Source organism: Martes martes (genome assembly GCF_963455335.1).
Source record: "Martes martes genome assembly, chromosome: 7".
Classification (NCBI taxonomy): Eukaryota; Metazoa; Chordata; class Mammalia; order Carnivora; family Mustelidae; genus Martes; species Martes martes.
In genome coordinates this window covers 131,633,092-131,657,011 of record NC_137894.1, presented here as the reverse complement: position 1 = coordinate 131,657,011, position 23,920 = coordinate 131,633,092, and the positions used below count along the sequence as shown (strand labels likewise).

Here is a 23,920-nt window from a genome sequence, read left to right as displayed (position 1 = left end):
GTACTTCTCAGGAAACCAGTCCCATTCCGGGCAGGTCATGGGTGGGAACGAATGATTGCCAGAAGAGGGACCGATACTATGGGGTCCTCTCACTTTGGCAGCTCATCAAATATTAACACAAGAATCCTACCTCTCAAAGGACAGCAAGGGCTAGCTTGGTCTCAGAAGGTTCAGCCTCACGAACCAGTCGGGCTCCATCCCTCCTCTAATGCTGACCGGGAACTCCAGCCCCTGGGATGGCAAACAATGCCCCCTGGTGTGCTCTGGACCGGGGAACCATGGGAACTTTCCAAATTTCACAGAACTCTATGGAGGAGCGTTCATCTCCGCCACCCCGTGCATCACTGACCTAAAACTGAATGATCCAAACCTGTTTCCCATCCCCCAGAGATGTGTGTAATTAGATAAAATGAGGACAGAATATGTATAAGTATGTGTTATACTGGGATGACTGCCCAGAAAGGAAATGAGCACCAGGAACCAGCCAGCCCTGTGCGAGCCCTCTGCACCGAGGGCTACACGCTGGGACTGAGGCATAGCCACTTGGAGAGAAAGTGCTGGTGCAGTGTGACCTTTCTGAGTTGACAAACACTTTTGCACAATTCTGCTTCTACAGCCTAAGTTTGGTGCACCATCAGTGTTTTCTCTGGCTTCCTGCACCAGGATGTCTGGTGGATCAGAATCTGAAATAAAACTTGACTCGAGGAGCCCATCACCACCTTTGGTCTTCACCTTACTCCTGACCCAGAACCAGGCCTCTCTGCTGGGTGGTCCCTTCTCCCAAAGAGCCCCACTGCGGAATGATGTGGAGCACGGAAAAACAGTAAGGGTACATACAAAAGTTACAGTGATATTTTTCTCTCTCTTGATATGAAAAACGGAGGCCCCCACATGATCTCCAGGACATCATTTTTTGCTTCACCGTCAAGGGAATTTATCTGCATTGACCGTAGTTGGGACGATGAGTCATAGGGAAAGCTTTATCCATGGAGACGCTGGTTCCATGAAAGTACACAAAATGCATCGTCTCCAAGAATATACATCTGAAAACAGTGACTGGGCCACGTTACCTCCAAAACTCAATGGGACAGGTCCCAACACTGGGTTAAACCATTATGGTACTCTCCCCTTCTGGTCTCCTCCATCTTAAAAACTCATAAAAGTCCTAGATATAAAGAATGCTACAGGGGGCGCCTGGGTGGCTCAGTGGGTTAAAGCCTCTGCCTTCGAATCAGGTCATGATCCCAGGCTCCTGGGATCGAGCCTACATTGGGGCTCTCTGCTCAGCGGGGAGCCTGCTTCCCCGCCCCCTCCCCTCCCCGCTTCTCTCTCTGCCTACTTATAATCTCTGTCTGTCAAATAAATAAATAAAATCCTTTTTTTTTTAATAAATAAATAAATAAATAACGCTACAGGAAATCCTATACATACATAGCTGAGCACACAGTAGATGCTCAAGGAAAACGTGGCCGATTTATCAGTGGCTGTTCACAAGCCTCAGGTTACTTACTTCGTCCCTGAAAGGAGCAAAGTGAGAAGACTTGTCTTGGCTTCCCAAGACCAAAGCGGGTCTTAGCACCACAAAAATGAAGCGGTGAAGAAACAAAGGGCTGGTATAACTGACGCCGACGTTCATCAGAGCCAAACGTGCCACGTGCAAGCAAGGCCAGGCTGGTGCCTGTTTCCCAGCTCCTGAAACTGAAGAATTTAGAGAGAGGAATTCTGCTGCCTTTTCCAGACTCCTGCAGTCAAGGGAGACAGTGAGAAACACGTCCACCCTACAGAGCTGGAAGCGAAGTAAGTAGGAAGGGCAGCGTGTCTGCTTGAGATTTCATTTGCTCAGTTATTCCACACGTAGTTCTTCCGGGCCTGCTGTGCTAGAGCCTGGGTGTGGACAGGCACAGGCAACCACCATCCCAGCCTTCCAGGGCCTTGTTCCGACTGACCAGAGTTGAGTAGTTCAGCGGCCAAGAATGAAGGGTATGCTTGGGACGATGGGGCTGAGGCAGGCGTGGCCGATTCTACCTGAGGGTCTGTGAGGACTTTACTGGAGAAAGGGGGGGCCTCCAAAGTGCCTGGAAGTTGAGCAGGTAGGTGCCCGTGGAGTGTGCCTGGGGCAGGGAGGGGCTGGAGGAGCCACAGCGGTTTGGGAAGACTATAGGAGAGGATGGGGGGCACGGTCCCTCTGAGCAGGGATATGGAAGCATCGTTTTAAGATCACACGCTCACCCATGCCCTGCATTCTGGGGTCCCTACCTGGAGCCTCTGGACCCCCAGGGCATCCACAGATGGACTCCTCAAGGTCCAGGAACCCCACATGTAGATGTTCACATCTATATGCATTTTTTTTCTGGGAAGACAATCCACCACATTTATAAGAGTCTCAAAAAGGTCTACAGTTGCCAAGGAGAGGTGAGGAAGAGACATTCCATAGGACATCAAGTAGCCTGAACCCCACAGCGTGGGGTGGAAGCCATGGTTTTCTGTCTCTGCCTCCCACACAGGGTTTGGTCTCTGACATGTCCTAGGTTTTCAGAAGTAGCAGAGTGAAAAGGATGAGGGCAAGAAGAGGGGAAGAAATCACCGTTCTCATTACCAAAACCAACATCTAGGTATACTGACTGTGTGCCAGGTGCCAGGCGAGGTTTTAAAAACCAATACCTCTCTCAGTAGACCCGGGGAAATATGTCTTTTCGGCCTCCTACTCCCAGAGCTAGAATTGCTAAGCCAGGTCCAGAAATGTGAATACGAGTCACCCAGGCCAATTCACTGCAATCCCCAGATCAGGCTCAAACTTTAGCTGGCAGTTGCCTAGCAACAGGTCACCCCGAAGACACATCACCAAACCGAGATGCCAAAAAGGCGTTTTGTGGACAAGCTGGTGCCGAAAAAGAGCCCCCCACGCAAGTCTGCCTGCCAGGTCTCTCTGGGATGCGGGGGTGGGGTGGGGGGAAGGGGTTGACTTTGCAGCTGAAAGGAGGCTGGAAGGCAGAGCTGGGAAGGTGTGCGAGTGATGGTGTGTCTCCCCCCACCCACCTGCCCCCACATTGGGATCCAGGCACAGGAACACAGAACTGAGGGTTGAGGGAGAAGGCAGCCGGAGTAGAGAAGGCATCTGGCGCCTCCGCACGGGCTCTTCCCAGCCATATCGGAAGCCACATCAAGCGGCAAAGATCTGACTTTCACCTCCATCCAGACCTCCACCTACAGCTAACTGGGGACCCAGGAAGCAGCCTCTATCCAACTCTGCAGGCAGCTTCCTCCCCTTCAGAAGCAGCAAGCCCGAAAGAGGCAAAGAGATCTTACTTTCTAAAATTCCGATTTTTTTTTTTTTTTAATGGAAAGCTCAGAAATTCCTGCAGCGGAGTCAGGTGAGCCTGGGAATCCCAACAAAAAGGCTCTCACCCAAACCATCACACAGGCCAACACCGGCCCCTCTCCCTGGGCAGGTGCTAGAAAAGTTGGGTAGATGGGGCCTTCTTAGAACCCGTCATCCCTTCTCCAGAAAGGTCTTGGGGGCTGGGGGAAAGGGCCCATAAATACATCAGTCTGAAAGAGATTTGGGAAGACCAAATGCGGAAGTCAAACAACAACAAATAAGGCGGATATAAATTCAGATAAAATATTAAAATCATTAAAGGGCTGCTGCTCCCTGAAGATTGGGAAAAATGAAGAGAGTTAATTAAAAGCAATCTCCATGCACTGCTGAGCCAGCCAGCCCTGATAAATCAACAGCTGGGGCTGCTGTGGAGGGCAGTCAAGGGGCTTCGGGGGGGTGGGTTACCGGCCGGGGAGGGGGGTTGCTGCGGAAACAGCTGTGACGTCAAATTGAACCCCGCGACTTAAGTTTCGTGTCTGTTAAATATTTTATGGCCACTGAATAAAGTTGTTCTTCGATGGGGAGAAAATGATCAGCAAACAAAGAGGGGAGAAGATATGGATGAAGAGGTATTGTTTGTTTGATTCAAAACATACTTGGAACTGTGATGTCAGTATCTCCGATCTTGCCCCAAATGCAGAAGCTTTCGCCTTTTTTTTTTTTCTCTCTCTCTACCTGATCACAGATAGAGGCACCTTCTCCGATCTCTCTAAAAAACCCTGGGTGATGTCTGGGGGCGGGGGGTAGTGCCAAGTCAGGGAAAGGAACAGAGGGAGGGCAGATAGGAAAGACCTTAAAAATTCTCATTGCTGACTTTTAGCACCAAAACACAAAAACCCCAAAAAAACTCCAAAAAAACAGAAAACACAGACTTTTAGCACAAAACAAAAACGTCAGCAAAAATGACGGGAACTTTTTTCTTGCTTGCTTGCTTTCTCTCCTTTTCCCCCCCTTTCTTTCTCTACATCCTTCCTTCCCCCTTTTTTCTTCAGTCCAATAAAGTTTTTTGTTTTTCATTTTAAACAAAAACAGCTCAGAATTTTCAGAATCAATCTAAGTTTAAAAACGGCGATTTTCAAAGTGTTACAAGAACAGCCCTTCTCTATTCTAAGGGAACCCTCCAGCTCTTTCTTGATGGAAATATAATCAAGAGAAATGATTGGGGGAAAGTGTTTTTTCTCCTCCATAGAACTGGGATTGGAAGGGGAGTGTGTGCATGGGGAAACATAAGGAATTATGCATTTGGATATGCATTTTAATTAGGTGGACAGAAGCAGCCGCCTGTTAATTTTTCTTGCTTGTTTCCACTTAGCATTCATCACAGGCAGAACCACCATAGAGCGCTCCCACGATAATAGATGGTTCTGCATTGGCTAAGTCCTCAGGGAAAATAATTAGCAGGAGAGAATATATTCTCTCCACTCCCGCTACCCCATCCACCCTGCCCTCCCCCATCCCCAGCACCACATTGCCTCCCCTCCCCACCCCCCAATCCACAGCGGTTTCCCTAGGAGAAGCCTGGGGGGGAGTCCCGCCTTCTGGCTTACAAGGACTTACTTTGCCCTGCCAAAGAACCAGAGTCTGGAAGGAGACACGGACAGACTGGAGGCCTTCCTTGAAGGGGAAGCTCCTGGATGCAGGGAGGGAGGCTACCCTGCTGCCCGAGTTCTGAAGGGCAAGCTGGCCATCAGTGTTGGCCAGGACAGGATGAAGAAAGCCCCGAAGAGGGTGAGACAGTTCTCCCTGAGTTCACCGGGCAGCAAACGAAGATATGTAAAGAGTTGTTAGTTCAGGATAATGGAAGCCCAGATGACATTTTTTACTTAATTTGCTTTTATAAGGTAAAGGGATGTTGGAGTGTTGCAGCAAGCTTGAATCTGAAGGCTGGTGATTAAGATGGAACTCTCTAGAATTTTGACCTCCACCACAATGCGCCCCATGGTCTACTTTTACATAAAGAATCTAGTCGGGCACCTGATCTCCTGTGTTAAAAGTGCACCCTCCTCGTTGACCAGCAGACCAAAGCTCGAGCCCCAGCGCCACCACTCCTCTCCTCCTCTCTTCCTTAAAGTTGACTTGATAGAAGGAGTCAGATATTGCCAGATGACGGAAGCCCAAGCTCCCGGAAAGTTCTCCCCTCTGCCCTCCAAGCTTATGTTTCCTCTGTTTTTGCCAGGGCCCACTCAGTTCAGAGCTGACAATGGGAAAAGAAATGAGAGCTTCCCCTAAACTCATATTCTCACCTATTTCAAACCCAGACAATGGGGGAAATCCCAGTGAGATCTAGGGCTATTTACACGCAGCTGGATGAGTGAGGCTCTGCATTTCGTGAGAAACAATGATTAGGCTTGCTGTGTAAGGCCGTACTCATTTCATTTACTTGAGTTTTAATATATTAAAATAACGTTTAATATAGGAGGAATGGTTGAGTCTGAGAAGGCCTCAGTCAGCTCCCTGAAACTGCCGTTCTCCTAGTTACACGTCCCATGTGCACTTTACACCTGTAGAAATGTCTTCACACCCATTGTTTCTTTCGGACACCTTCGGGGCCAAGCAGGGCCGGGTGCAGGGGGAAGGGAGGAGAAAGGAGACCTCCCAAACCCTTCTTGCTGAGGAAGCTGACAGGTCTGATTTACAAACTCTGGCCTTTTAAGCTGTCCCTTGCTCCCCGGAGCTACCTTGGCCCCCTGCTGCCAAACGAAACTTCCACCCTGCCCAGGAAACAAACCATACCTTCACTCCAAGGCTCACCAGGTCCTGGAGCCTCCCCACACCCAACCCTGACACACCGCATGCCCTCCAGAGGCGGTGGAGACAAGGGGAATGCAATCTGTGTGGCTGGGGATAAAAGTAGGGAGTCTTTGGGTTCTCAAAGGATTCACCTGGCAAAAAAATTATGGCATTCCTACAGGAGAGAGGGGATAAGGAGGTTGCATTTTACAACACTATTAGTATTTTTCCCTAAGTTTACAAAGTGGGGATTGCCTCTACTATTTAGAAAGATAGTCCCTAAATTTTAAAGAGTCTAAAGATGAAGGGCATCTACCCAAGAGAATTAAAAGCAGGGACTCAGCTACCCACACACCCATCTCCATAACCGCGTTACTCACAATAGCTAAGAGACAGAAGGAAGCCAAGTGTCCCTCTTCAGGGGAGTAGATCAACAAAATGTGGTGTGTACCTACCATGGAGCATTATTCAGCCATTAAAAGGAAGGAAATTCTTGGAGCCCCTAGGTGATACAGTCAGTTAAGTGTCTGACTCCTGGTTTCAGCTCCAGTCCTGATCTCAGGGTTGTGAGATGGAACCCCAGATCAGGCTCCCTACTAAGTGGAGAATCTGCTTAAGTTTCTCTCTCCCGCTCCCTCTGCCCCTCCCTCCTTTCACACTCTCGCAGGCTCTCTCTCTCTCTCTCTCTCACTCTCTCTCTAAAATAAATAAATACATCTTTTTTAAAAAAAGGAAGGAAATTGTGGCACATTTTACAACATAGGTGAACCTTGAGGACATGATGTCAAGTGAAATAAACCATCACAAAAGGACATATATTGTGTGATTCCACTTACAAGAGGTGCTTAGAAAAGGCAAATTCACAAAGAAAGGAAGCAGAATGGCTGTTACCAGGGATGGGGAGTTACTGTTTAATAGGTACAGAGTTTCTGCTTCGGATGATAGAAAAATTCTGGAGATGGATTCTATCAATGGTTGCACAACATTATGAACGTACTTAATACCACTGACCTGTACACTTTAGAATGGCTCCAATGGCCCATTTATATGTCACCAATGTTGAATATACATGTTATGTATATTTTACCACAATGAGAAAAAAATTAAGGGGCTGCGTCTGTCTGCTGGAGGTCAGAATAACCATTTTGGTTTCTCTCTTATTTTGCCTGAGAATCACAATTTGGGCTTCTATGAATTCTCTGATGGGTTTTGCAACCCCCTTCCTCCTTTAGGCTTGTAGAAAATTGCCAAGGGAGGTTTCAACCAAAGGAAAGCCTGATAATAACCCCCCCCCCAGAGGAATCTGGGATATTCTGGAGGCACATCGCAAGAGGAGGAAGAGGAGAGGCAGTGAATTCCAATTTAGATAACTGCTAATACCCACCAGGATACAGCTAGCCCCTGCAAGTCTGCTAGCCACCTCCATTCCCTCAGCAGCAACACAGGGTCCACTAAAGGCAGCACAGTGAGACATCAGTACAGGTCCACTTACTTCGGCTCACTAAACAGACAGGGGTCTGCAGCTGCCCATATGGAAGTGAAGTAAGCACTTTTATTTCCATGTCAATAGAATGGGTGCTATAGGGAAGGAGAGATCATGTCCAGGGAGATTGTGGATAAACGAAATCCAAAAGAGAAAAATCTTCTGCTTGCTTCCCCCTCTCCCTCCACATATTTAAAGAAAAGTAGGTGGGGGGAGGGGAGACAGGTGTTGTCAATAATTCCAGTCTTTTCCACCACCAAAAACTTTATCTGAGTGCTAATAAACAGCAAAAGAGGCCAGGTAAGTCTTCCCACTTCTCTCTCCTCTCTCCATCCTCTGATTGAGGTGCTAATGAGAAGAAAAGTGTTCACAGAGGAGAATGAGGAAAAAAACCCACCTTCTAAAGGGCCCACCACCTGGTCCTCAGCCTTAGGCGCCGAGAAGGGAAAGGGGTGCCACCCGGGTTAGAACCCCAACCGGTAGCATGATGTGGCAGGACTGGACCCAAGAAGATGAAACTAACAAAAAACTCCCCAGTCTTAACAAATCCCCCTCAGAAACATGCTTTAAAAATGAGAAAGAATTTGAACTTTGGCCCCTAACCGTCCCCACTCTTCTAATCAACCATAGTAAGAGCTACCACCAAGCTTTTGACCTGAAAGGAATCTGGGCATCCAATTGGGAATTTGGGTGCATCCCCCTCGTCTTAAAGACAAGGGGTCTGCAGCTCAGAGAAGCTCTGTGTCCAGGATTCAATGGTGGGTTTGTGGCACCACTGGGAGCAGGTGCTCAAGGCTCTGGATTCCTCTCTCAGAGCTTTTTCTCCTCCATGACTCTGAAATCATCACAGCTACAGAAACCAGCAAGTGGTGAGAAATGAACGTGGGAGAGTGACACAGTTCGTGATAGGGGCCACACTGATGCCAGGTGGGAAGCTGGAGATGCAAAACCTTTTCTGCTGGAGCTTCCAATGGCAATTAATACACACAGCAGGTTTTCAAAGTGAATAACGACACAAATGCGCTCATGTCACAGCAACCTGAGATGACCACAGTCTCTGGATTCAGTGGGGGGGAGGGGAGGGGGCGAAAGGGGGATTAGACATGTGTCATCATTGTTTCCCAGACTCCTATCCAAGACCGGGGTGGAGAAGGACTCACCGTGGGCTATTTGAACCCCATTATTAGGCACTCTGAGTCTAATCCCCTCGGCCCTCCCTGCTTCCAAACATAGCCCCTAACTCTTAGCCTCCTCAAGGCTTCTCTCTCCCCTTCCCACCCCCCACACCACTACTATTCACAAACACAGCCTAGAAATTCCCAACACAGCCCTCTCCCCTTTTCCCACCCACCCCCACCCAACACCTTCTAACCACTGCTTTTAAAACTCTGATGCAAATCACAGGCTTCAAAAACCTTCCTTGGGTGACAGTTTTACGATGCTAAGCTCCATTCATCCATATGGCCTGACAGACTGTGAAACACTAGTAACCGGACCAATAAGAAAAACAAATTAGAAAAACACCACAACACCTCATCTCGCCCCAGTCACTGACACAACTAAAGAAAACTTTGGAACTTGCAATAGATCATAATATCGGGCTCTCTGCCTGTGAAACAGTCATCTTTTCAGAGTTCTGGACCACACTGAGGTTTTACCCACTCACCCACTCGCCACCCATCCCAGCCCCAGGCCACACTTTATCTTTCCTTGTTAAAGAGCTACATAGTCAAAAACTATCTCGAGCTGGGAGTCACACTTACAGTGGCTCCTGCTGGAAAACCCGAGGCTGCCCAAAAACTCTTTCTTCAACAGGTTGTAGTCTTTCTTAGACCCTGGGCTTGCCACATTTGGCTACACTTCTGTCTTCTACTGACTTTCAGAACATTCAAAAACCACAAGAGTTATTTTGTCGAGGTTGGGATAATAAACAGACCTGGATTCTGGTGTCTTTTATGACCCACCACCACCACCACCACCACCACCACTACCATCGGTGGAGGCTCTGCTTTGAAAACAGAGAAGTCAGCCTCAGTTTCCTTTCTGTTTCTGGTGCAAAACAAAGTCTGCTGACCGTGGCATTTTATTTTTTGCCTTGATCTGAGCAGAGGGCCCTGAAGCAGCTTTAGATATTATGGTCTTTCTCAGATGTATCCAAATTCCAGCTCCCTGCATGATTGCATAAAGACAGAGAAAGATGAGATGTCCAATTAAGTGTCCTCTGAATGCCAGTCCACCTTGGGGATCTCAGCAGCGTCCATTCTCCTAGCCATCTCTAGAGGTCTCCCAGGTGGTCTGCGAGGCAGGCTATTTTCAGAGATTTACCCTGGGACAATACCTCTACTTGGGTTCTGGCAGAAATTAATATCCTTTATGGGTATCTCATCAAAACCAGACACTCTTCCTGCTGAAAAATAATGTGTGCTAATGAAGTTTGGGGAATTCAGGGATTTTTTTTTTTTTTTTTTGAGTGGCAACCAGAAGTAGATGGAGAAGGTGTCTCTTAGGCATCTGTTGGCTTAAAATATCTGAGGGTCCTTTTTCATAAGGGGCTAAAATAATGTCCATAAAAGGCAACAAGTTCACAAAGTCCCAACCTCCATATCCCCCACTTAGTACCTACCCACGGTCCCCCCTACTCAGACAGAAAGAGCTAAGAGGAGATTAGAACCAGGAATGCAGCTCCCCCCACCCTCTCTTCCCTGATATCTAAACTGAGTGTCACAGCAAGAGTGAGGTCTGGCTTCCAAGTGGCCACAATTGCACAACATTCACAAGCACTGAAACCACTTTAGATTAGAATACGGTGTATCCATATCCGAGGATGTATAAAGAGATGAAGATTTGAAGCCCATCTACACACATGACCTGCTGTTTGACCTTGGCTAAGAAGTGTGTATTTACTTCTCCCAGAATTGTGTCCTTAATGACAAAACAGATATAGACACATACCTCCAAGCAAGGGAAACTCCTTACAAAAGAGAGTTTCAGCACAATTATGTATCTGTAGGTTCACAGTTAGAAGCATGACGAAATAGTTCGCTGGTCTCATTCTTTTTAAACAAATAGTTACTTGAGGAAAAGCCCTGTTGGTTTATATGGAATAATTAAATAATAATAACAGTTATTCTTTTCTAAGCAGGCAGTTATAATAATAGATACGTATGTGCATAATCAAGTCTGGCAGAAGGTGGCAGGCATTCCCAGTTAAGTGCATACAAACCAGGGTTTTGATAACTTAATAAAAGAGTAAGTTGTTTAAAGTGTTGATAGCAGATTTGGGGGAGGGTGGTTTACTTGAACTAGAATATTGAGTAAGATTAGAATTTATATTAAAAGCATCATGGGGACGCCTGGGTGGCTCAGTTGGTTAAGCCGCTGCCTTCGGCTCAGGTCATGATCCCAGGATCCTCGGATCGAGTCCCGCATCGGGTTCCTTGCTCAGCAGGGAGCCTGCTTCTCTCGCTGCCTCTGCCTGCCTCTCTGCCTGCTTGTGTGTACTCTCTCTCTCTCTCTCTCTGGTAAATAAATAAAATCTTTAAAAAAAAAAAAAAAAAAAAAAAAAGCATCATGTTTCCTAGGTATGCAGAAATCAACCAGAATACGCTATGTGACTTATTACTTCTACACAGACCTTTACCAAATCCATATCTATGTTACCTGCATGGGTTTTACCTCACTACATGGCCCCTTCACTTGCTTGTCCATGTAAGAAATGAGGGTTACTCACAGTCTAAGCTCAGACAATGTAGCTGCTAAATTAAATAATGTGTAATACCCATTTACACATCATACAAGTCTATCAATGCTGTTAAATTCTATTTGTCCAGATGTGACTGCTTGGTTGTAGGGCCACCCGCCGTGTCCTCTTTGTGATCTGATCAGTCCAGGCGGCTCCTGTTTCTGCCTCTAACACCCTGTTGGGCAGTAATAAGATGTTAAAGGCGCCAACAGAGAGAAACCAGACTGTCAGCTTCAGAGAGGAAGGGGGTGAAGGGTATGAGGAGGAGGAATAAGAAAGGGAGTTGAGGGGAGATCAAAGACAGGCAGGAAGAAAGCCAAACTGCTAAGAGAGGAGATGTGGCTCCAAGGAGCTTGGGACCCTAAGGAAGACCCCAAAGCAATGAGATTCAAATTGTACCATCCAGTCACCCGAGCTATTAAATTATTAAATGTCCCACATGGAAAAGCTATAATGAAAAATGGTCCATACTCAGGGTAGGCAGAGCCCTACAGAGGTGTTGCATGAAACCCGAGCTTACTTCTCCCCCGCATATTAACCTACCACCACTTTATTCCCCAATCCTAGAGGAAACCTTTGTGTGACGGTTTCTGTAGGGGGCGTCCGTGTTGTTAGCTTTTTTTTAGGAAAGGAAGAGAGAGACTCCGACGCACACAGAGAAAATGCTAATGTCGTTCAGCTCCGTTTCATTGTCAGGAGGGACACAAGAGGATAAAAACCTAGCTCTCCAAACCATTCTCCCTGCTCCCCTCCTCCCAACACCACCATCCATCCCTTTAGCTGGATGTGTCTCTGTGCTTTGTTCTAATTTATCCTATGCATAATTTATTTACGTGTGTATTGTTTCCCCGATCAGCAACTTTTAAAAACAAATGAAATGTATAAGATGTTTTATTAAACAAGTTGTTTTCTAAAATAAAGGCTTATGGTGTAGGTTTCCCAATAACAACGTGTGTGCTCCTGCATTAGGAGTTAAAAACCGTCCGGAGCGCAGGAGGCTTGGTTCGCGGGGAGAGGGAGGTGAGTATTGTTTACACCCCCTTACCCCCAGGGAAAGGGTTTGAGATGCAAAAAGGAGAGGCTAACTAAAAATGACCACTCAACTCCCATCTAGAAAAAGCAGGCAGGGGTGTTGTGTATATGCTAGCGCGTGCGTGTGTGCGTGTGTGTGTGTGTGTGTGTGTGTGGCGACACAGAATTACAAAACATCTCATTGCAACTGTCTCTAATTATACAAAGTACGAGTATAATAATTCAAAACTAATTCCACTAAACCAGTCCGCTTCTCCGTCCCTTCCTCCACTCTAACGCCACCCCACTCAGACACCCTCGCCAAACACGCACCCTTCTGCAGTTCAAAAAACAAACAAACAAAAAACTGGAGCGAGCTGGGAAACCCTGGAGCGTAGAGATACTGCGCCTGCCCGCGCGTGAGCAGGCTCCAGGGTAACGATGGTACCGCTTTCCCAGTAGGAAACAAACCTGGCGCACATGTGAAATTGATTTCTCTAACTTGAGTTTACCAGGTGGCATCGGCCCGCCTATGTGATTTCGGCTGGAAATGGGGAAACTGCAAACCAGCTGTAGGTTCGGTAGAAACTCACAGCATCAGCGGTGTGGCTGCGCGAGCGACCCGGAGCGAGGATGCGGGGAAGTTCGCCCATTTATTCTGCCATAAAACATTTTCTTTCTTGGGTGAAACGCTGTGGCGTTCAAGTGCAGTGTATCGGAGCCTTCGAGCGAGAACTAAAGCCGGGAGCCGCTCTGTGATCAACATCATCTTCCAGTGTCCTCTTAACGGCAGCTTTAATATATATGTGTATTTAAAACTCCGATACCGGGAACATTACTACCTTTTTCCCTATTACTGATGGGAGATAAGCTGGTGCAAACACGTGCTATTACCCTCGCGCGTTCCTTCGCGCTAGGAACAGCCCCCCCCCCGCCACACACCCCCCACCCCCCCGGTGCGAACCTGGTTTTCAACTCCAGGAGGAGCCTGGGGTGCCAACGCGGTGCGCTGAGTTGAAAGAACCTGCACCGGCATCGGTCACACACCCGGGAGAATTCTGCATGAAACGCTCCCACCGGCACCTCCCCCTCCCTTCGCCGTCGGCTTCCAGCCCAGCTGGGAAGTCCTGGTCCCAGAGGCGCGGACCCCCGAGCCACGTCGCGCGGCGATCCGGAGGGGAGCTCTCCTCTGCCAGCATCATTGCCAATAGCACCCCTTTTAGAGCGACGCTAGTTTTCCGAAGCTCCGCGATCGCGTTCGGACTTGGCGGCTTAACAGTTCCACCGACTGGAAGGAAGGAAGGAAGCCAGGATGAAAAGGAGGAGGAAGGAAGGCAGGCAGGAATTGGCTGCCGGACTCGGGGACTGGTCCCCGCATGTCCTCGCCCAGCCCGCCCCCCTGCGTCCGGGATCTGGGCGTCCGCTCAAAGTCTCCCGGCGGCGGCCAGAGGCACCTGCCCCTCGCTCTGGCCGGGAGCAGAAGCTGCCCGCTCAGGCGGGGAGCCCCAAGCTGCCTCTCCGCCCGCTTCGGCTTTTCACCCAGAGGCGGCGAGAACACCATTCATAAGACCTGCAGCTTCCCTGCCTCCAAATCAACCCCAAGTTAACCCGAGTCGTTAATATACTACAGCCAGCTCACCCACAAACACACACACACACATACACACACACACCGGTGACCGCCCGGAGCGCCGTCACGCTCGGGGGGCTGCCCCGGCAGGAAAGCCCCGGGCAACCACCTGGGCCCCAGGGCTCCCGGGACCCACTGCTCCCCCTGCGGTCCTCCCAACTCCGGAAGGTTTGCACAAACTCCCCGCAAGCGATCGGAAGGCGTAAAGCGCCCGGCAAACTCCGGAGGTGCCACGGTCCGCTCGCCCCGGCGGACCCAGCAGCCCGGTAGGGGCTGCGGACTCAGGAGGCGCGGGGCTCAGCCAAGTGCACCCAGGCGGCCCCTGCCCGGCGCTCGCCCCCAGCTCGGCCGCCCCCCGCGCCGCGCTCGCCGCCCCGCGAGGCTGGGCACTCGGGGGACCGTGCTGTCCCCGAGCTGCCCACGACCCCCCTGTAGAGCGCTCGAGCGCCTGGCTCTCCTGCCGAAAACCCCTCTCGGTGCGTCCTCCAATTAAGCAGAACACAAATGTAACAATTTTCTTCTTGTTAATTGCATCTCTTGACATTTCTGCGCGTTGGGGGAAAAAAAAAGAAGATGAAGAAGTAAGAGCTGAAAGAAAAGAGAAGCCCCGCCGCGGCTGCAGGCGCCTGCAAGCGCAGTGCATTGGCAGCGCTCGGCACGCGGAAGGCGCCTTTTTTTTCATATTGAAACCAGGCGGAATATGTACATTTTTTAGTCTTACTTACGCTTTCAGGGGGTTGTGAATGACAGTCGCCATTTTGCTACAATGTAACAGAATATTGTCTGTCTCAGAGTTCTAAAGGTTCGCTCAGGGGAAGCGGCGAGCCAATCAGAGCACGGGATACCGGCCTGCTGGCCAATTGGCGCTGCTGGTCGCCAGATGGGCGGGGCCTGCACCGTGGTAGTTATTAGGGGAGCTGTCAAAGCCCAGAGGTCACTCCCTTTTGTAGAGCCCGAGAGCAAGCAGGTCTTAAAGGGGCAGTACCGCGCGAGCAGCTCCTTTTCGGATTGGGGAAAGTGGAGACGCACGGGAGAGTATTCTAGTTTGGTTTGAGATCCTACTTTCTGAATAATTGCAGAGAGTTTGCGCTCCTGGACAGAAATATTTAAGTATTGCCAACAAACCACTGAACCCCATTCATTAGCTTTTGGCTTTGCTGTTAACGTTTCTAATCCCCCAAAGGGCAAATCCCCTTGTTCCCTTGTAGAAGTTGGAAGGCTGCCGTTTCGTCTAACAAATTACTACACGTGCCCAGCCGTTTGCTAACGCTCTGGGTCCTAAGGCTTTTTAACATTCTCATTCCCGTAGTGTTTTCTTTATCTCGGCCACCTCTCTCTCTCTCTCTCTCTCTCTCTCTCTCTCTCTCTCTCTCGGTTTCTTGGAACTGCAGCCGCCGTTCCTGGCGACTCCAGGACAGCAACTCCCCTCCCCCTGGAATGTCTCAATGTCAGGCTCACTCCCTCCTGCAGCCAGGGCTTTCGTTACGTAATGCGCGGTGGTCACTCTGCGCGGTTCCCCACTACTACCTCTTCTCATCTACACCCCCCCCCCCAAACTTCTGAAACGATCAGATTCCGGCCGCCAAGTGGAACCTGGCGCTCTGACCTTTAGGCTTAGGGACAGAGAAGGTTTAAGAAAACTTTTGGAAACGCTTTCTGCTACTAGGAAAGAGAGTAACTAGACCGAAGGTATTGCCAGAGTCTCTTTCGGGGAGTAGCACATGGGATTCTGGCGTCACTTTTCACTATTTAGATACAAGGTGGAAAATTTGCTATTGAATAATCCGCTATGACCCGAGGCTTTCGTTGTCTGTGTCGGCTCCAAGTCAGCTTGAACTCCTCACTGGCGAACCCCTGACAAAACTGGGAGACTTCTGTGAAGCCAGGCTTCCACTGGGCAGCCGGGGAAGCTCCCCAGTAGATGAAATCGCCCTAAATCATGAATAGGGGCCTCGTTAGCATACAGAAATCTGGCTAACATCCCAAAGTTGTTTAATCAGGTCAAATAGCTAAAATAGCGGAGAGGGGTTTAAGAAGATTGGAGTTGCCAAATTGCCAGTTCTTCGGAGCTGTGCCCTCTCACTTCCTTTCTCAGGGCTCCTCTCACGTCAATGAATTAAAATAATAATAACAACAACAACAACAACAACAACAAAGTTCCAGAACTTTCAGAGTTCAAGTCCATACACTGTTAGAGTTACAGAAAAACAGAACAGGGCCGAATGGGTATGTTTGTAAGGCTTGAAATTTAAACTCCTTCTTTCTGCCTAATTAATAGCATAGGCCAGTACTTTTTGTCACTCCCTTGCACAGCATCTTGCCATTTGAAAAAATTATCCATTTTTCTAAAATGAAAGTTTGAAAAATCCCTTTCTTATTAATTTGTCAAAGGAATGGTTCAGAAGCTGGTTCTTAGCCTGGGATGGGGTTTGAGAACATTAAAAAGCAAGCACTGTATTCAGACCCAAGAACTATGATGAGTTTTAAATATCAGCCAGAACTCCCACCAACCTCTTTGAGATATCAAAACCACAGCAGTTCAGACTGGAAGACAACAGCATATTTTAATATACGCAGCTTGATAAAGGAAGCAAGAAATGTGGAGCCTACCCTGAATGAGGCTTACAGTTTAATAGGAGAAGGAAGACAAATTTATATTACAAACTGAAAAGATATATAGACTCTGAACATGTATAATCATTTATGTGTTAAGGCCCAGATGCAGAAACCAGCATAATTCCTAACTACCTGGCACACTTGAAAATGGCAGATCAGATCTGTCTTCACTTTGAGAAATTTTATCCAGAACTTAAACACTTAAGTTGCATCTTATAATGACTAAACTGGAAAAAATAATGAATTAAAGACAATCTTTTTAAAGTAGGCTACTCTTGCTTTTTATAATCTAGTGAATGTCATTTTAAGTCTATCAGTGGTATGACTTTTGAGTAAACAGGAATTGTTGTGAATCCACCTTTCACAATTCTAAGACATATAAGAGTTATTACCTTAACTTTGGTTTTTATACCATTGATCAAGGTTTTGTGTTTTGTTTTGTTTTTTCCAATGGTAAGGCAGATTCTGTCCATTTGCAAATGGTCTGATCCCTCAGCAGTGAGGCCAGATTTTCCAAATAGGGCTTAAGATGTACTGATCCCGGCCCACAAAAAGACATATTTTTTTTGCCAGGACACTCAAAAGCAAGGGTACTTAGAGTGGACATGTTTAAAGGAGACTGGAATCTTGAACAGTTTCGGAGAATGCAAAGTTTCACGTTAATTTTGCAAAGAAGTGGTATATATGGTTAGAAGTGTGGACCTCAAAATCTACTTGCCTGGGTTCACCATTACCAGCTGGGGTATCTTGGGCAAGTTTACTTAACAACTAGAATGTTTCAGCTTCCTCATCTGAAAAATGGCAGTAATGATGGAGCCTACTTCATAGGACTCTTTTTCAGGACTCACATCAAGTGTCTGGCACATAGCAACCTCTCAATACATGTTGGTTATCATTTTTATGGAGATATTTAATTCTTTCCTGATGGCATAAGGAATGTAGGGGATCTGAACAAAAAGACACAACAAAAATTAAAATTGTCTATCAAGTTTAGTTTTTTAAACTCATGAAATCAAGAAGAATGAACAAAGAACAACTTTCATGTGGGCAAAATAATAAATCAGACTACTTCAATTAGGAACATATAACTACTTAAAACCAAAAAATGTCTTCTTGCTGATTGTGATATCAAGACTTTTAAAACCCCATCTCTGAAGCTCTAGATACTCCATAGCTATATATAGATAAAGATTGAAATATACTCCATCCCTTCCCCATCTCTTTCAATTTCCTTGTTGTTGTTGTTGTTGAGTTTAGTTGCCCATCTCTTTCATCATGATTTAGCTGGTTGGGTAGCTTAATTTGGAGGTCAGAACGGGCCCAGAATAACCACTCTCCATCCCACCTGGAAAGTCTAGAGCTGTGCTATCCAACATGGGAGCTGGGAGTCATATGTAGCCACTAAGCACTTGAAATGTGACAAGTCCAAATGGAGGTGGGCTGTAACTGTTAAGTACACACTAGATTTCATAGACTTAGTATCAAAAGAAGAATGTAAAGTAGCTCATTAATGATTTTTATATTGATTACATGTTAACATGACAATATTTTGGACTTACTAGGTTAAGTAAAAAAAATGTTATTAAAGCTCCTTTCACCTGTTTCTTTTGAAAGGTGGCTACTAGGAAATTTTGAATTACTCATGCAACTGGTATTGTGTTTGTATTATACAGGATTGCTCCAGACAGTGTGTGGAGGGTGAGGCCTTTCTCAGTCATGTTAACCCATCTTGTGGACCCTCCACAAATTCAGCGCTAATATCAGTTAGCAAAACTCCCCAGCCCAGCTCAAGTATGTGACCAACGCCACCAACCAAAGGAACATTTGGGGTGTGACCACAGACAGATCCAAGTACCCAAACCACTAGGGACTTCCAAATCTGTTTTCCTTTAAAAAGCTTGAGGACTGTTTCAGCAGACCATGAGTCAAAGCTGTAAGGAGATGCCCCTGCAGAAGCAGGGAAGAATGGCATTTCTGTAGCAAATATTGGCCTCTGTGGCTGACCTTTTTTGAGGCACATCAAAATAAGAGAGAGGGCGGAAGGAGATGCAGAAATCACCAAGAGCCAAAGAGTTCATTTGAAAGAGGAAGTGTGCCACAAAAGCCATCCAAAATAAATGCAACAGTCTCTAGGAGGTGAAGGAATTTTAAGTCCTATGGGTGTTTTAAAAAAATAAGAAAAAGCTCACCCTCAATCCCTCTATCCATCCACAAAACAGTAAGTCATGGCTTTGGCAGCTGATTGGCCACGCTGGTTCCCTGAGATCCAGAACCAGCTCTGGTATGTTCTAGACACTAAGCCAAAAAGGGGGCACCAAAACTATAATCTGATTTTCTCTCCTCTTGGGGATGTGGGTGGAAAAAGTCTTACTCCCTTCATAATATCTCAGAGCACAGAAGGAAAAAAAAAAAAAAAGTCAAGTTTTGGGCATGTAAGATGCTCCTAGGGCCGGATCTCTGAAACCTCTTATTTCAAGGGAAAGCCAAACAGAAACCAATGCCTGCTGCTTCCCACTAACTCAGTTCATTCATTCACTCATCCACTGGAGGCTCTCTTTGAGGGAGGCATTGTGCTAGGCACAGGTGGCGATATAAAAATAAACCAGACAGGGAAAAAAAACTCGCAAAAAGCAATTCCCGTCCATCTGGAGAGAGAATAAAGATAGTAGGCCCAACCCTACAAGCAAGCAGAGTAATTACTTGATGCGACTTAAAAGGGAAAAGCAGCCTGCCCAGCCAGGCTCTCCTTTTCCTGGCATGGTGCCCATAATCCCAATGGATGCATGCTTGGGTGTTTATGGAGTGCCTTCACTCCTTTGGGTTTTCAAGGTTTCATGGTATTGAGATTTTCACAACTCGGTCTACAACAGGGGAGAAGGGATATATGTCCAGGAACCTTTGTGAAGGGAGCAAGTACCTCCAACATTGGCGGAAGGGAAAGGCCCCATGGAGATGGTCACATTTAATTTGGGCCTTGGTTGGGTAGACTTCAGAAATGAGCCAAAGAAGGACAGGCCTTCCAGACCCAAACTATAATCTAAGAACAACTCATTCATCCAATAAATATTTGTAGGTTCCCTACTCTGTGCCACCATGCCTCATTCATGCTGGGTCTTGGGATGCAGAGAGACCTAAGACAGTTCTCACCTTTAAAGGGGAGGGAGGGAGAAGCAGGCAGTGACAAACACAGAGCCATGCAGCAGAAGAAAGGGGGCACTGTGGGGCTGGGTGAGGCACTACAGCCAGCCGGGAAGGTCAGGGTCAGCCTTCATAGAAGTGACGCCTGAGCTGAGCTGAGCTGAGCGGAATACGGTAGGAGGAAAAATGTCCCCACGGAAGTGGCAGCGTGGAGTGGAGAACACCCCCCCCCCCGGGAAGTGAGAGAGAGAGTGCTGTGATCTCCAGGATCCCTCTGGTAGGCAGGGAGTGGCCGAGGTCTGAGAAAGACCCAAGAAGCTGGAGAGACGAGGAGTGGGTGCCAACGCTGAGAGGAAGAGTTTCACCTGGAAGGCAACCAGGTGACACGGAAAGACTTTGAAGCTGGGGGTGACAATGAAGAGGTTGCCTTTTCAGAAAGCCCTTTCCATCAGCAGTGCGACCATGAATTGGAGAGAGAGGGTAAACTGAAGGCCTGGGAACCTGCCAGAAGGCTGTGGTATCAGGGAGAAGACGAGGGGCAGAATCGGGGATTTCTAAGGAACCTGCAGGCCATAGTGGCAGGCAGGCCGTGGGCCTGCGGGACGTGAGAAGGTCCCGGATGTTGCCAGGTTTCGCGCTTCTGGGAATGGACATCAGTCAGCTCCACTTGCCTGGAGAAGCAAGACTTCAGAGCCAAGGCCTGAAGGCTGGAGGCCAATAGAAGCCCTGCGACCCTGTGCGGTGGAAGAGGGCTTGCCTCACAGGAACACCTTAGCCCCCACCCCTCATCACCCCCCTGAAAGCAGTGTAAGTCTCTTCCCCCGGCAGGCCAGCGACCCAGGCTGGGATCCTCTTACGCCCCCGTCCTCGGGCTCTTCCTTGCTGTATGGATTCCACCTTGAGTCAAGGGCCTCTTCCAAATCCCTTCCTGCTAATCCCCACCCTTTCTTTCAGGGCGTGCTCTGAATCGGCTTAACGGACTCTCCCTCCTGGATAGTTGCATCTTAACAGGGGATTCTAGGACGCCCCAAAACCTTCACAAGGAGGGGCTCAAGACTTCATGAGACACGCAGCACGCACGCACGCACACGCACGCACATGCGCACAAGCACATCCATGCGCACAAGCACGCATGCACGCACGCACGCAGGCACTAGAAGCAAGGGCTTGGTTAGAATCTCAGGCACCAGGAAAGACAGCGAATGGGTTATTTTTATACCGGAGCTTTCTCCACTCACAGCACACAGAGTAATCACAGTCTGCTCCGAGGACTGGCCCAGTCCCTGTTGTCCCGCACTCATGCTAGACAACCACAGCGGGCCTTGCTTCTTCCTCCCAGTAGAGCCACTGGTTATAGACCTTCTGCTGTGTCTATTTATCTAAGAGAGCTTATTCCTCTCTCTTATCCCCCCCCCCCCACCACCTGCCCATCCACATTTTCCAAGGCTCCCCTTGGCCTGTCTGCATGGACAGCACATCTGAAATGCTGGCACCAACCAGACAGGAAGGTCAGGGCTGCCTTCGTAGCTGCCTCGTTGCCTGGCAGCCCCTGCATCCAAAATCCAAGCACCTGGCAAGGTCCTCCTGCCAGAGAGAGACAGGACAGAGCAAAGGAAAAAAAGAAAAAGGAAAAAGAACTCCACCATTACCACCATGATGAGGGACTAGAACGCTGTTTGGACCAAGACACGCATGAACCAATTTCTCTTAAGCCTGAGTCCACATATAAAGAAATAAACTTACTCCCTCAGCCATTTCTTAGGGAAAGAAACTTCCTTTCGTCTGCAAAAGTGGTCTTTCTGAGGGGTATTGCTTTAAGTATGGAGACACTTCTGAGGCACCTGTTTCCTGCACTCACACCATTTCTGGGACCTCGGGCTTCTCCTCTGACGTGAGGGCTCATCCAGGAGAGGTCTGAAAGCCAAGAACAGGAGAATATGTGAAGTCTGGTTGTACTGCAAATATTCACCCCACCCTAGAAAAACAGGTGTCTGCAAGCAGGAGAGATGGATGAGGGATAAGCCAAGGGACCTAAAATGTCCCACTTTCTGGCCAAGAGGGGGACCCAGCCCTCCTGAATTGCGGCAGGTGGTTTCTGTTCTCTGACAACTCTAGGCGGTGGACTCTTGTCTACAGGGCCGCAAAGGGACAACTCCATGTTTAATCGACTCAAGAGGGGAGAAGGAGGTGATAAGAAAACGTCCCTGAAGCCCATAGTGGGCCCAGTGCGTTTTAAATGCCTCTAAGCCAACCGCCAGACACCCTGATGACCGCTTCTGTGATAAGGCTTTGGACTCCCGGACAGAGGCTTGGCGGCCTAAAACCCCCCAACAAACTAATGGCGGAGGAACCGGGCAAGGAAATGAGTGAGGGGGACTTCTGGGAGAGAAGACAGAAAGGAAGCAACCGGTTCTGGTGAAGAAGAAAAGCACAAATCCGATGAAATGGGATTATCAAGGTCTAGGCAAGAAATGAATTTTATTTTGGTACCTGGATTCCCAAAATCACCATATGTCCTTGTCCTCTGTTCTCACCAATCAACTTATTTTATCCCCATTCAACAGGCAAAAATTGGTATCGTTGCCATATTGTAATAGTTGGCTCTCAGTGACAATTCTGAAAACCGGGGCTATTTTCTAGACATGAGTGGGTTCAATGACAATGACTCTGAAAGCCAACATGTTTCTAGAATGGCTTTTCATAAAGCTGGTATTAAATGCTTTTCTCTATTTCATAGCTTGAATATAAACCTATGCAGATTAAATGGATCTCAAATTAGTCACTTGTTACTTTTGGCTTTCACAGAGTTTTATCCATAGCTATTTAAAATACTTGGTTCCTCAAAAAATTAAAAATAGTAATACCATATGATCTAGTAATTCCATTACTGGATATTTACCCGAAGAAAATGAAAACACTAGTTTGAAAAGATATATGCACCCCTGTTTATTGCAGCATTATTTACAATAGCCAAGATATGGATGTAACCCAAGTGTCCATCAAGAGATGAACAGATAAGGAAGACGTGGTGTATACACACACACAATGGAATTTTACTAAGCCATAAAAAAGAATGAGCTCTTGCTATTTGTGACACATAGATGGACCTAGAGGGTATTATGCTAAATGAAATAAGTCAGACAGAGAAAGACAAATACCATAGGATTTCATGTATATGTAGAATCTAAAAAACAAAACAAATGAACAATTCAGAAATAGACTAATAACTCCAGAGAACACACTGGTGGTTGCCAGAGGGGAGGGGGCCGGGGAGATAAGTAAAACAGATAGAAGAAGGAGAAACACTTATATTGTTGTGTGTTCCATTTTTTGTCTCCCTGTCCCAGGAGATGTGGAGGGCAGGTGTAGCACCTTTAAATCTCCTGAGCCTGGCCCAAGGCCTAGCAAATACTTCATAAAGGGTAGTGGAAATAATAAATAAAAACATAAATAACTACATAGCAACATAAATCCCACCCTATTAAAAAACAAACAAACAAACAACTCTACTTCACACTCACTAGGATGGCTAGAATCAGAAAGTCAAATGACAGCAGGTGTTGACAAGGACGGAGAGAAGTCAGAACCCTCACCCCCTGCCAGTGGGATTGTAAAATTGTCCAGCTGCTTTGGAAAATAATCTGGTAGGTCTGCAAATAATTAAGCCTAAGTTGCCCTATGATCCAGCCGTTCCACTCCCAGGTGGATATCCGAGAGAATGGAAAACATATGTCTACTCCAAAATGTGCACACGGAAGTTCCTAATCACCAAACGGTGGAAACACCTCAACGCCCGTCAACAGATGAATGGATACATGAAAGGTGATGTGTCATCCAACAGAATATTAGTCAGCCATAAAAAAAGGAATGAAGCCCTGATCCATGCCACAGCGTGGGTGAACCTTGAAAACATTATACTAAGTGAAAGAAGCCAGATACGAAAGGCTACATGCTATATGATTCTATGCCTGTAAAAGTCCAGCAGAGGGAAATCCACAGAGACAGAAAGTAGATTAGTGGTTACTTAGGGCTAGACGTGGGGTTGGTATAGGGATAAGGAGGGTGACAGCTACAGGATACAGGATTTCTCCTGCAGGTGATGAAAATTTTCCAAAACCAAATGTGGCAATAGCTGTACGTAGCTGTGAGTATCCTAAGACCCATTCAAGCATACACTTTAAATGGGTGAAT

General features: G+C 47.5%; 1 protein-coding gene across 3 annotated transcripts in view; it reads right to left on the bottom strand.

The window, feature by feature from the left end:
- The window catches only part of DPF3 (double PHD fingers 3), a 256,883-nt gene extending 242,129 nt beyond the window's left edge, over positions 1-14,754 (bottom strand). For all 3 annotated transcript variants that reach the window (XR_013967128.1, XM_080808592.1, XM_080808593.1), the window contains exon 1: positions 14,701-14,754. Coding sequence is in view for 2 of the 3 variants with exons in the window: in XM_080808592.1 (XP_080664718.1) it covers positions 14,701-14,732 (32 nt within the window). In the remaining variant the exon portion in view is untranslated. The remainder of the gene's footprint in view (positions 1-14,700) is intronic.
- Between the last annotated feature and the right edge of the window lie 9,166 nt (positions 14,755-23,920).